Raw genomic sequence first — 14,592 nt, forward strand, 5'->3', positions numbered from 1 at the left:
CCTAGCAAAGGCTTATTTTTTTTTAAATTATATTTTATTTGATCATTTCCAAGCATTATTCATTAAAGACATAGATCATTTTTTTTCCTCCCCCCCCACCCCCCATAGCCGACGCGTAAATCCACTGGGCATTACATGTTTTCTTGATTTGAACCCATTGCTTTGTTGATAATATTTGCATTAGAGTGTTCATTTAGAGTCTCTCCTCTGTCATGTCCCCTCAACCACTGTATTCAGGCAGTTGCTTTTCCTCGGTGTTTCCACTCCCATAGTTTATCCTTTGCTTATGAATGGTGTTTTTTTCTCCTAGATCCCTGCAAATTGTTCAGGGACATTACACCGCCACTAATGGAGAAGTCCATTACGTTCGATTATACCACAGTGTATTAGTCTCTGTGTACAATGTTCTCCTGGTTCTGCTCTTCTCGCTCTGCATCACTTCCTGGAGGTTGTTCCATTCTCCATGGAATTCCTCCACTTTATTATTCCTTTTTGCACAATAGTATTCCATCACCAACATATACCACAATTTGTTCAGCCATTCCCCAATTGATGGGCATCCCCTCGTTTTCCAGTTTTTGGCCACCACAAAGAGCGCAGCTATGAATATTTTTGTACAAGTCTTTTTCCTTATTATCTCTTTGGGGTACAGACCCAGCAGTCCTAGCAAAGGCTTATTAAGTGCTATAATATTTGTTGATCAAATGAGATCATTTATATATAACATTTTGAAAATTGTGTTATAGAAATGTTATCTATTATTATTTAAAGTGTGATCTCAGGTAAGCCACATTAAAGCAATAAGACTTTAGAATTTATCTAGTTGAGTTTCTTAATTTTTTTTGGTCACTGGATCCCTTTACACTCTTAAACCCCTAAGAATTTCTGTTTATGTGGATTTTATCTATCAGTATTAACCATATTAGAAATTAAGACATCTTAGTATTATTATGGAAATATATCTGATCTTGATGACCCCCTGAAAGTGTGTCAAGAACACCTAAGGGTCCTCAGACCACATTTTGAGAATTGCTTATCTAGCCCCACTTCTTCATTTTACTAAGAAGGAATCTAAGGTAGAGGAAAAAAAGAAGTTTGAACTTGAACTGAAGTTTCTCAGTTTCAAGATAAGTTCTTCTTATTAAAGGGATACCCATCAGTTGGAGAATGGTTGAGTGATATATGATTGTAACGGAATACTATTGTGCTATAAGAAATGATGAGCAGGATGATCTCAAAAAAACCTGGAAAGCATTAAATGAACTGATGCAAAGTGAAGTGAGCAGACCAGAACATTGTTCACAATAACAGCAATGTTGTATGACTGTCAACTGTGAATGACTTAAGCCTTTCTCATTATTACAATTATCCAAAGCAGTTCTGAAAGATTTATACTGAAAAATACCATCCACCTCACAGAAAGAACTGATGGAATCTGAATACAGATGGAAGCATATGTTTTAAACTTTATTTTTCTAGTTTGGTTATTATGGGGTTTTTTTTAAACCCTTACCTTCTGTCTTGGAGCCAATACTGTGTAAGGCTAGGTGAGAGCTAGGCAATGAGGCTTAAGTGACTTGCCCAGGGTCACACAGCTAGGAAGTGGCTGAGGCCAGATTTGAACCTAGGACCTCCTGTCTCTAGGCCTGGTTCTCAATCCACTGAACTACCCAGCTGCCCCCTGGTTATTATGTTTATTTTTTGGTCTGCATTTTCTTTCACAACATGACTAATAAATATTTTTTTTAAAACCCTTACCTTCCGTCTTGGAGTCAATACTGAGTATTGGCTCCAAGGCAGAAGAGTGGTAAGGGCTAGGCAATGGGGGTCAAGTGACTTGCCCAGGGTCACACAGCTAGGAAGTGGCCGAGGCCGGATTTGAACCTAGGACCTCCCGTCTCTATGCCTGGTTCTCAATCCACTGAGCTACCCAGCTGCCCAGCTGCCCCCCTCCCTTTTTTTTTTAAACCCTTACCTTCCGTCTTGGAGTCAATACTGTATATTGGCTCCAAGGCAGAAGAGTAATAAGGGCTAGGCAATGGGGGTCAAGTGACTTGCCCAAGGTCACACAGCTAGGAAGTGTCTGAGGCCAGATTTGAACCTAGGACCTCCCATCTCTAGGCCTGGCTCTCAATCCACTGAGCTACCCAGAGTACATCCATAAACTATACAAAATTGCTTAACAGTGTTAAAAAAAAAGTCTGGGAACAAATTTGAGCAAATTGACGCTATTACAATAGAAAGCAAGTATTTAAAGTCAAGTAAATTGACAGCAATCTGCTGTAAGACATTCAGAGTCAATGGGCCTGCAAACATTCCGAGTATAATCTGAGACTGATCTTTATTGCTAATAGATGAAATACAAAAAGGAAAATTAGGTAAGTCTTTTCATTTGTAACTAAGTCTAGGTTTGTGATTAGGTAAAACCTGTATTAGGTAATCAATGTCAAAACAACTCTTGCTCTAAGTCTTTTCCAATGTCACATTACTATCTTGCAATGGGCTATTATAAGAACACATTACACAACTGAGACTATAATGATTAATAGTCACAGCTCAACAGATTAATCAACCTAATTAATATAAATTATTATAAGCTATATTGATGACTTCCTTTTCACAGGGGAGGGGTGGAGGAGGTAGAGATGTTTGCTGGCATTTTGCGATCCAAATTCTCTCCCTCTCCTTTCCCTGAGGTAGTAAATAATTTGATGTAGATACCAGTGCTGTCATGCAATACATATTTCTGTTTTCCTCATGTCATGAAAGAAGGCATATATTGCACATTACAAGAAAAACACATGAGGGAAATAAAGTGAAAATTGGTATACTTTGATCTGTATTCAGATTCCAACAGTTCCTTCCATGACTGTGGATAGCATTTTTCATTGTGAGTTCCTTGGGGTTGTCTTGCATCCTAGTAGTACTGATAATAATTAAGTCCTTCCCAATATTTCTGTTACTGTATACAGTGTTCTCCTGGTTCTTCTCACTTCATTTTGTATCAGTAAAAGGAAATAAACCCTTGAACACTAAAAACTAAAAACCTACAGGAGACAAGATTATAAAGTAAATGAGGCTTCTTTTTAATTAACAGACTAAAAGTGTATTTTTGTTTTTGCATAAGGGTTGTTCTCAAAGTTATCTGAATGGTAGGTATATATTCCACAATGATTCCAGTGCTTAAAACATGTTTATATTCCTCTTTTAGTGGTTGTCTCTAGAATCAATTTACAGACATATAAGTCATTAAAGTTATACAGCTTTGATTTTAAAAAGAAATGCACACTTTGATCCTCTATATTTTGTACAAATTTTAGCTTGGAATGATTCCTGACTTTCTAAAAATCAAATCTAACCACCTCAGAAGACAAAGGCTGATGACCATTAAATAGATTTTTAAAAATGTCCTACAGACTCTCAATTTCCCTTAACAAAAAATTATCATCTTCTAAGTATAAGGCACTGATAGGGAGATATAGAAAAGTAAGACACAAAAATTTCTAATCTTAAGTTTACAGTCTGATAGGGGGGAAATAGTTTCAGAAACTCAGAAAATTTTGACTTTGAGGATATATCACAAGTATCTAGGTGGCTCATTGGATAGAGACAGGAAGTCCTGGGTTCAAATCTAGCCTCATACACTTCTTAGCTATGTGATCCTGGGCAAGTCACTTAATCCCAACTGCCTAACACTTAACACTCTTCTGCTTTGGAACTGATACTTCATATTGATTTTTAGACAGAAGGCAAGAGTTTTAAAAGAAGCTATTAGATAACAAACAACATGACCTTAAGATCTCAGAAGACCAATAGATGAAAATTATAGAGAAGCTTTGGTGGAGAGAGAAAATTTTAAACACTTAGAACCATTAGAATATGGAACCAGGGAATTCCTCATTGAAGGAGCAGTTTAAACAATATGTTGTTAGGGATAATTTAGAGGATGTTCCTGAATTGGGTAGAGTGTGTTGGACGAGATAATAGCTAAGGTTCCTTTCAAATCTGTGATTCTACCAGTGCCCACTCTTTAGAAGTATGTACAGTCTGAAGTCTGACCCCCCAAAAAAGCAATTAATATAATTTTTAAGTACTTCTGTGAGATTTTAGTCACTATAGACCTAATACAATGCCAGTTCACATTTTTAGTTCACTTAAAATAGTTTGTTATCTGATTCTGCAGTATGTCATGAGAGGAAAATACAGTCTTGTTTGGGGAGAAGTTCAATAAAAAGCTGCTTCCACACACAAATTCTGAAATGACTATATTTCCCCATAGCCATTAATTCCAGAGAAGTATGTGAAACAAAACAAGATTTCAAACTCTTCTTTTATCCCTTTCTTCCATCAGAGATCATTCTAAGTTAAGAGGAATAATTGAAGACTAAATAGAATCTAATCTACAAAACGTTATTTTTGAATATTCTTGGAGAGTCATGGAGAGTCATGGTCGCTTGACTGAAAGAGTGTGCACGTTCTAGAGTCCGCTCATGGAATAACCGTATTGTACTATCTCTGAAAATTTCTTGTTAACCACAAAGTAATTTTCAAAATAAATCTGTCAAACTGACATTACCACAGTCATTTAAAACCATGTGAGAACTGCAGTAGCTAGGAGAAAAATCAATATGCTATTCCAAATAAGATACTTCAAAGAATAGTCTTGGAACTTTCTACCATGACCCTCAGCTTTAAGCCAATCTATCACTTCGTTGAAGTCAAATGGCTGGGCTTCATAGCCTAGTTCCTTTCTAGCCTTCTCCATACTGAAATAATGTGTGATTCCAGTTTTATAAACTTCTGCTCGGGTGAGAAAAGGCTGAAAATTATAAAATCTGCCAAAGAGGAAGTAAACTATCTCTGTCATGAAAGCAATAAAATAGATGAGGCTTAATGGTAGGCGTTTGGTGGGGAATGGATAGCCCAAGCCCTCCACTAAAGGCCGGAAGAATTCAAAACTATTCACTGGTCTTTCATCAGAGATAAAATAAGGCTGCCCAGAAGCAATGTATTTCTTGTCAGCTTTCAATGCCTCGGAGGCCAAGATGTGGGCTTGTACCAAGTTATCTACATGGACAAAATCTACCAAGCTTTTGGGATCCCCATAAACAAATTTGAAATAGCCCTTTTCAATATATCTCACTATCCTAGGAAGATGCCTTTTTTCTCCAGGCCCATAGATGCCAGCTGATCTCAAAGCACAGGTTCTCAAGACACCAGCTCCTCTTTCCAAGGCTGTTCCATTTGCTTCCAACACTTTTTTCTCTGCAACAGATTTGGTGCGGGAGTAATGATCAGGATGAAGGTGAAGAGGTAGGTAGGGCAGAGATTCATCCCCATTGATTATAACTTGGCCTCCAAATACAACATTGTAAGTACTAGTATAAACCAATCTTGGCACCCCTTTCCTTCTGCAAGCCTCGAGTACATTTTCTGTGCCTTTTACATTGACAGATTCAATAAGCTTATGATTCAATTGTTCCTTTCCAGACATGCCAAAGGAAGCAATATGGAAAACACAAGTAACATCTTGCAAAGCTTTCTCTAAATCAGTCAAACAGCAAATATCTCCGCATATCAGCTTCATCCCCTTGGGAAGATCTTGAATAGGAATGTTGACATCAAATAGAATCACATCGATGCCCTTCTTACACAGTGCAGAACCTAAACTGAAATGAGAAGAAAAAACCACAAGTATTAACTACTATGTTGTCTTTAAACTAACAAATGATTCATGTATGAAATGTGAAATAAATTTTCTTGGAATTACAGGTCTGTCTAATTTGCACATTGAACTTGTTCTTGAAAAGTAATACTAAATTTGTAAATTTATATCACTGACTTATTTTGTGACTAGAGAGGCATTACTTTCCAAGTGACTTCTCCCAAGTAATGGTTCTTAACAGTTTCATTCCCATTTTCTCTTTTCTTTGGAACCCTAGTCATTCTCTCTTAGTTTAAAAACTAAAATCTAATATGGTAGCTGTTTAAAAAAAATCTTTATTTAATGTGAACAAGCACTCCTAATTATATTTTCATTGTTAATTGGATTTTCAAGTACTGACTTTCTAAAAGTGGGCCACACATGTATTAATTGATTTCAGAGTCCAAGGGGGTAGTTATAGCTCATTTATGGGTTTACACTATTATATCCTAAGAGATAGTCAGTATTACAAAAGAATTATAGCTCCCAGGTACACTTTTTTCTAATCTTCCATTAAAGCAACAACCTAGGAAAAATACACGATTTTTTTTTTCATAGGTACTAACCGGAAACCCAAGTAGCCACCTCCTCCTGTTATAAGTACTATTTCCTTAGGAGACTTTTGGAGGTCCATGTCCGTATATTCAAGCCTTGAGTGAACCTAAAAAAAAAATAGTGCTTTAAGAAAGATCTCATATTATTATTGCTCCACATGGACAACTGGCTTATCCATGTTTGGAGTAAATGAAGATAATTCTTTGAATGTTTACTAAAGATTTTTTCTAGTAAATCCATAGCATTTCCTATCTCGACATCTCGGTCACAGAGACAGAAGCAACTTTAGTTAAACAACTCTCCTACAGTTTGCTTTAAAAGAATCAGCAACATCTTGTCTAATGTACTTGAGGGTTGTTTAAGCCCCACATTATGAAAAAAAGAGAGCAGCAGATAAAAGAAGAGCATGTGCATTTAGCAAACAATCTATTTTGAGAAACTTTACTAACAAGGTAAGCCTTCAACTTCTCAAACAGGGGCCCTTCCTAGCATCCCAATAAAAACCAGACTTATACCCAGCTAGTTCCAAACAGCAATCCTTTGGGGCTTTTACTCCCACTTTTGTTCCTATTCACTGCTGAACAGAGCTAGAGGAAACCATGAAATCAAGTATCTGGACCCATTATAAATTTCTGTTACACAATCTTAACTGGGCCCATGTTAAAGCAAGGCAACACTTTTACACCTCCTAATCCTGTTATTTAACTTTCTAGAAGCTACTTTACATCTTTTCACCCCACCTCAGACCTTTTGTTCCTAATATCGTCTCAGCTGAGGACCATATCATAAACATTACTGAAAAACCTAAAGACATTCTTCAAGATCTCTCTTCTCTCATATTCTTCAACTCAAACCACTCCTATATTTCACTCAGAGGCAGCCCTTTTCCTTGTCTAAGCAAACACCTCTACATGCACCCTTGATTCCATCCCACCCTATTTTCTCTAGCAAATTATTTCCTGCAATATTCCTATTCTCTTTAAGCTTCATTCTCTTAAAAACAAACACCGCCCCCTTCATTTGATATTCTCTTTACTAATCATTGCCCTATATTTCTCCTCCCTCTGTTAGCTAAACTCCTTGAAAAAGCTATTTACACTCAGTGCTTCCACATCTTCTTCTCTCACTATATTCTAAAACCTCTGCAACCTAGCTTCTGATCTTATTGTTAAGCTGAAACTACTTTCTTCCAAGTTGTCAATGATCTCTCATTGCCAGATGGAATTGCCTGTCCTCAATTTTCATCTTTTGTGACCCCTCTGCAACTTCTGGCACTGTCAATTACCTTCTTCTCTTGGATATTTTCTCTACATTTTTGTGACACTGTTTTTTCCTGGTTTTCCTCTTAAGTGACTGTTTCTTAGTTTCTTTTGCTAGATCTTCCTCTAGGTCACACCTACTAACTAGTAATTGGTGTTCCTCTAAGTTCCATCTGGGACCTTCTCCCACTTTATAATAATTTTTTAAAATAAGCCCTATACAATTGATTTTCAGATTTCTGTATTTGGTTCTAATCTTTCTCCTGACCTCTACTCTAACATTACTGCCTGTTGGAGAATTTGAACTGGATGTCCTGCAGACATCTCAAACAAACATAAAATGAAATAAGAGTTTACTGAGTTTGGTCCAGGAAGGGAATGAAGGGGAAGTGAGTGGTACAGTCAGATTTGTACTTCTGGAGGCCACTTTGGTAGCTGTGTGGAGGAGAGATTAGAATAAGGGAGAAACTTGAGGCAGGGAGACTATATTGAAGGTATTGAAGTAGTCTAGTTGAGAGGTGATAATTTGAGGATGGCTGTATGAGAGGAGAGAAGGGTTTGATGTATTCAAGAGATATTATAAAGATAGAAAAGATTTTGGCAACTAATTAGATATGTGGGGTGGGTGAGGAGAGCATGGCAGAAACTTTTGTTTTTAAACCTTTACCTTCTGCCTTAGAATTAATACTAAAGATTGATTCCAAGCAGAAGTGATAAGGGCCAGGCAACTGGAGTTGTGACTTGCCTAGTATCACAAAGCTAGGAAGAGTCTTGAATTCAGATTTGAACCCAGGTCCTCCTATCTACAGGTCTGGCTCTCTATCTACTGAGCTACCAACCTAACACAGAGGGTTTTACTGGAATGGATCATAGTACCCTCAACAATAGATGTAGTAAACTCTCCTATTCAGTATAGACCTTGAATGAGGTACTCTGATTAAGAAACCCAGCTAGTACCAAGTGATATTATGTATCATTTGCCAACTTCCAAAGACTTATGATACAATAAAACGTGCAGAACACTAAAACATACTTTATCTTTCTTTGATGATTCAGAAGGCACATTAGGATTTTGCAGGGCCTTGAGATCATCTTGTAAATATCATTTATTTGCTGACAAAGCCAAGAAGTCCTGTTAATAGGTTTCAGATTGATAGAATGCCATGTGGCAAAATTCACTGTATTTATTTTTAAGTTATACTAATAAGACATATTGTTCTAAGACATTAGAAAGGCACGCTCACTGCTTCTAAGAGAAACATTTTTAAATAACCCAAGTAGAAACTTTACCTGATTTCTGATTAATATTTTGTAATTGCTCCATCATCATTAGAACTTCAGGTCATTCATATCAATGTTAAGTACTAATGCCCAAAATGTATAGCTTCAAATTAATGCTAGAGCACTTTCCAGCCACTTTCAAACTTTTTTTCATTATCCACCCAATCCCACTGCTTACCTAGAATGATCTCTGACTCAACAGTTTGTGTTAACAGACCAGGAAAGTCAGATGAGAAAGGGAGTTGTAAATAGAGAAAATCAACCTACCAGCAGAGTAGGTTGCATTTGCCTATAGCAAATGAACGTAGATTTTTTTCTCTTAAAAAATAATTTATTTATTTTTAATACAAAAAATTTTTTTTTGAGTAGTGAGTCCTGTCTCCCTCTCCTATCCCTCCTCCACCCACTGGGAAGATAAACACTATGATATCGATTATACATGTGAAATTATGAAAAACATATTTTGATATTAGTCATATTGCAAACAAAACTAAAAAAAAAGCAAGAAAATTGTACTTCAGTTTATACTCAGCATTCATCATTTCTCACTCTGGAGATGGATAGCAATGTTTCATTATGAGTCCTCTGGAATTATCTTGGATCATTGTATTATCAGAGTAGTCAAGTCCTTCACAGTTGATCATCATCACAACTTTGCTGTTACTGTGCACAATGATCTCCTGGTTCTTCTCACTTAACTTTGCATCAATTCATATAGGTCTACTTTAAGTTGCTTCTTTTGGGGGATAATGCTTGTTTTTCTGAGTCTGATTTTAGACTCAAGCACTTCATTTTCAATAATTTAGGTAAAAGATAGTATAAAATTAAGCTGATAATTAAAGAGCTAATTTACCAACTGTAATACAAAATGTAAAATCTTCTTGTTCCCTAGAGGGGGGAAATATATATATATATATCTCCCCCACCCCCTACCCCGGGGGCAGCTAGGTGGCTTGGTGGATTGAGAGCTAGGCCCAGAGATGTGAGGGCCTGGTTTCAATTCTGGCCTCACACACTTCTGTGTGACCCTGGGCAAGTCACTTAACCAATCCCTATTGCTTAGCTTTTATTGCTCTTCTGACTTGGAACCAATACTAAGTAAAAAGAAAAAAGGTAAGAGTTTTATAAAAATGTAAAAATACATATTTCCGGAGAAAGAGCCAAGAAGGCAGAATGGCAAGAATTACATCAAGCCCCACTACCCCCCAACACCTCCCAACAGATCTAGAAAATGTGACAGACTGAATCCAGGTAGGTACAGAAATGTCTGGAGACACTAGGAACGGGTCTGACCAGGAGTACACCCTGAGAAGCACTTTATCATAGAGATTGTACCAGGATAAGAACAAATACAAGATACAGGGCACCAGAATGCAGGGGCTGGTGCCACCTGACCCCCAATTCTAGGGCAAAGATCTAGAGTAGCCTGAGGCAGAGATTAGTGCCCAGGAATGGTGTAATGAGCCCCCTAGGCTGTTTACCAAGAAAAGAACAAATTTTGCAAGCAGCAACAGTGTATCTCAGATGCCTAGGAGCAAAGCAGGGTTTTAATCCCAATTTCTAGCCTGATTTGAAGCCTGTAGAGAAATATCTAGGACAGGAATCCCAGATCAAAGGGAAGTTTACCATTCTTTTACTCTAAACCAGTAGAGTCTACCAGCTGGCTAAAAGTGGTTGAGTCCAGCAGCAGTAGGACCTATAATCTAGGGTAAGGCACTAGGAGAGCTCAGATTAGCTGGGGTGGGGATTAGATTTTCTTTGCCTTGGATCATAATGCCTTGAAACCATTGATTATTTGATTATTCCTAGTCTGAGTTATTCCTAAAATCCTACAACATTCAACACTTCCAAGAAAAGCACTAATAAGGGCCATTACAACAAACCCGAAGTCAGAAAGTAGTCTGGAATAATGAGCAAGCAAAAAAAGAATCCTGTTCTTAAAAGCTATTATAGTGACAGGGATGCTCAAAATACAAACCCAGAAAAGAATGAATCCAAAATGCCTACCGAAAAAAAATTAAGAAAAATAGCTTGGGAACAAATTAAACTAGAATTCTTATAAGAGATGAAACAAGATTTTTTTAGAAAATAGAAAAATAATTTTATAAATAAAATGAGAATGCTTGAGAAAAAATGAAAAAGAAATAAGAGCTATAAAAGAAAGAATTGGAAAGGAAATTAACAGCTTTGCCCACAAGGCAAAAAACCCCCAACTTGACCAAGCAATAAAGTATCTGAAAATTAGAATGGATTACATTGAAGTCAATAGATAAGAAATATCAAAGGAGTTAAAAGACTTAAAAAAAGGAAATTCAAAATATTTTGTAGCTTAAAGACCTGGAGTCTTGATTGAGGATGAAAATTTTAAGAATCATTGGACTACCTAAAAGTCATAACCACAAAAGGGCCTTGATAACATATTTCAAGAAATCCATAAAGAAAACTGTCAAGATCTCTTAAAAACAGAAGGCAAAGTCGAACTGGAAACAATCTACCTGCTATCTTCTGAAAGAAACTTTAGTCAAAACTTTAGGTCAAAGAAAAATTACTTCAAGCATCCAGAAAAAAAAAAAGGGTTCAAATAAGAAGTGAATCACACATGGTTTAGCAGTTACTGCAATAAAAGGGTAGAGGATTTGGAATACAAAATTCCAGAAGTCAAGTTTAAATACAACAGTGAAAAGACACTTAAAAAGATAAACATGAATAAATAATCATAAAGGACTAAAGAGGGGACAGGTGGGTAGCTCAGTGGATAGAAAGTCAGGCCTAGAAATGGGAGGTCATGTGTTCAAATCTAGTCTCAGATACTTCCTAACTGTGTGACCCTGGGCAACTCATTAGCTAGTCCTTACTATTCTTCTGCCTGGGAATAAATAAACAAGTAGTGATTCTAAGATGGAAGGTAAGGATTTTAGAAAAAGGAACTAAACAAGGATATATTCTCATAAGAGGAGATAATATGGGTATCTTCTTTGAACTCAATTACCATCAAGGGTCATAGAAAGAGTAATTAGACAAAAGAGTTGGAAGTGGTTCTATTGTATATTAAAGATCTTAGAAGAATAGAAGGAGAAGGGAGGAATACATTAGATAGGAAGGAAAAGAAAGGTTAGGGAAAATCGGGATGAGTGAGTATAAATCTATACAAAAGAAGAAGAGGGGGAACTGCTGATACTTGAATCTTATTCTCATCTGAACTGACCAAAGGAGAGAAAATAAACACACTCTAAGAGAAACATTTTTTAAAAATTATCCAAGTAGATGCCCATCAATATGGGAATAGAACAAGTTGTGTTCTATAGAGGTCAGGGAATATTTTGCTGGAAGAAATGATGAAGGGGATAGTTTCAAAGAAACTGGGAAGACATGTATGAATTGATGCAGTGATGAGAACAGAACCAGTAGAAGGATTTATACACTGACAACAATATGACCAAGATAAACAACTTTAGTAAGAACTCTGATCAGTGTGATGACCATAATTTTAGAGAACTAATGATGAAACATGATAGAGCGGTAAAAAGATTCAGTGCAGAATGATACACATCTATATACACACACCTACATTTTTCCTTTTGGTCATGGCTAATGTGGAAATTTGTTTTGGTCATTTGCTTCAATGGGGTCAATTAGCTCAATCAGAGGCCAGTCAGTAGTTATTCCTCCTTTAGTCAAGAAATCATTCCTAGTGTGCCAGTCAATCCTCTTATCAATCATATCACACACCCCTACACACATTTAAAAACATATGTCTGTTTAAGCCTGGGTTGATAGATAATTGTTGGTGCCCATGCCCAGATCTTTATATAGACATAGTAACAAGAACAGTAAATATAAGGGAGAATTCTCATTCCAGTAAGCACAGGAGTTTAGGAGATACCTACTGGTGGAGTATGTTGGATTTATTGACCAACTGACTAGCCAATTGGTTAGTTGAAAAATTGACCAACCAACAGACTGAGATGTAATTAAATGAACATCTGTAAATGACTGTGACTGAGAACTGAAGGCTGTTATAAGTACGAAAGGCTGACTGACCTACCAAATGACTGGTGAAAGACTAATGAACTGACTGATTGATGACCAACTGATCCATCCATTGAGTGCTGAATGATCAGTACTGACTGCATAATGGAACCACTGGTTGGCCAATAAGATGTGAAGTGGCTTGTTCAGAGTTACAAAGAATGATGGGCTGAGCTGATACTGTTATTTAAGTCTCTCAAATCTAAGTCCATGGTCTTTTCATGTAGAAATAGCTTTCTTTCCCTCCCTCCCTCCCTCCCTCCCTCCCTCCCTCCCTTCCTCCCTTCCTCCCTTCCTTCCTTCCTTCCTTCCTTCCTTCCTTCCTTCCTTCCTTCCTTCCTTCCTTCCTTCCTTCCTTCCTTCCTTCCTTCCTTCCTTCCTTCCTTCCTTCCTTCCTTCCTTCCTTCCTTCCTTCCGACTTAGTATAACTGACTGACTCACAAGAGTTTGACAGACCAATTCATTAACTGATTGCTTACTGTTGGATTGGGAATGGGGGAGAGTAACTGATCCAATAAGAGTGTCTTCCTTATTGAAGAAAAGACTGCTCACTAATCAAATCACTGACTCGTCCTTTTGATGAACTGACCAGGGATGTAAGATAAATGATGCCAACTGGCTGACTACAAAACATTTGACTGACTAACTCACCTGAGTGGATTGGGGGGGGGGGAGGGGGGCGGGCGACTGCCTAACTCACTATGAGTGTCTTTCTAACTGAAGGAAGAATGAATAGCTGACCAGTCAATTAGCTGATTGACCTTACTGGCTGACAATGGCTAGCTAGTGGTATGAACTTGGGCAAGTCACTTAATGCCCATTGCCTAGCCCTTAGTGCTCTTCTGCCTTGGAATTGATACTATCAGCTCTAAGAAGGAATGTAAGGGTTTTAATAAACAAACCAACAAATAAATAAATAGTATCTAACTGATCAATATACCATCCAATTGATAGGATGATAAAGGGATAGATCGACCCATTAGGAACTATTTCCTAACTGAAACAGGAATGCATGCTGACTGGCCTCTGACTAACCAGCTAACTGACCACACAGACCAATCCACTGACCTCTGACTGACCAGGACCAACTTACTATACAGTACAGCTAACCAAATTACTAGAAGGAAACTGATTGACTCACTGAGTGATTTACTGACTAGAAGTCAATTGACCTGAACCACCCCACTGCCTGCTGACCGATAGGAAAAATGACTCCAGGCTGACCAACCCCTCTGATAGATTGGTTGATTGACACCTACCCCCTCCCCGGCCAACCCCCCTCCGCCGACCTACTAGCTGACCATGACCGATTGAAGGACCTACAGACTGGACCACGAACTAGGGTTTAACTTACCTATACCTGTCTGGCGTGACCAAGTAATGAGACTTCCTTGCGAACAACCTGAGCCACTTAGTCTCACGGTCAGGCCCCGTGAGGCACAGAGACTGACAGAGCACCCAGCTAGGTACCTGGATTGTCCACATTTATACACCCCACTCTCACACCACCTGGGAGGCGGTCTGAGGAGGAAGGGAGGGAGAGGGGCGTGCCCTGAGAGACTTACGCCCCGCCCACCTGCGGTTCACAGCCAATGGAACTCGAGATAAAGGGAATCAGGACACCTCGGGTAAAGGCAAGGGGCGGGCCTGGAAAAAGAAGAGAAAGGGGCAGGGACACAAGTCGTATTCGCTGGGTCCTCTTAGGAAATCCGGAAGTCTTCATCTCTTTGGTTCATTTTCGGGTAGGGAAGAGCCCTGGGCGGG

The 14,592-nt window shown here is 38.1% G+C and overlaps 1 protein-coding gene across 1 annotated transcript; it reads right to left on the minus strand.

Annotated features, from left to right (window-relative positions):
• Positions 1 to 15: 15 nt before the first annotated feature.
• SDR42E1 (short chain dehydrogenase/reductase family 42E, member 1) lies at positions 16 to 14,376 on the minus strand. Its single transcript, XM_007476122.3, has 3 exons — positions 14,183 to 14,376; positions 6,271 to 6,365; positions 16 to 5,669 (listed from the first exon to the last, which is right to left on the minus strand). The coding sequence occupies exons 2-3, from the start codon at positions 6,336 to 6,338 to the stop codon at positions 4,586 to 4,588; spliced, it is 1,152 nt and encodes a 383-aa protein (XP_007476184.2). The 5' UTR covers positions 6,339 to 6,365; positions 14,183 to 14,376; the 3' UTR covers positions 16 to 4,585.
• Between the last annotated feature and the right edge of the window lie 216 nt (positions 14,377 to 14,592).

The sequence above is a fragment of the Monodelphis domestica genome, chromosome 1, assembly GCF_027887165.1.
Source record: "Monodelphis domestica isolate mMonDom1 chromosome 1, mMonDom1.pri, whole genome shotgun sequence".
NCBI lineage: Eukaryota > Metazoa > Chordata > Mammalia > Didelphimorphia > Didelphidae > Monodelphis > Monodelphis domestica.

What these genes read in the sequence shown, in the direction of transcription:
- SDR42E1 (XM_007476122.3), bottom strand. Translation starts at nt 6,338, where the DNA reads ATGGACCTCCAAAAGTCTCCTAAGGAAATAGTACTTATAACAGGAGGA. An exon ending in GGTGGCTACTTGGGTTTCCG is followed by an intron (nt 5,670 to 6,270) that starts GTTAGTACCTAT and finishes TTCTCATTTCAG; the next exon opens with TTTAGGTTCTGCACTGTGTA.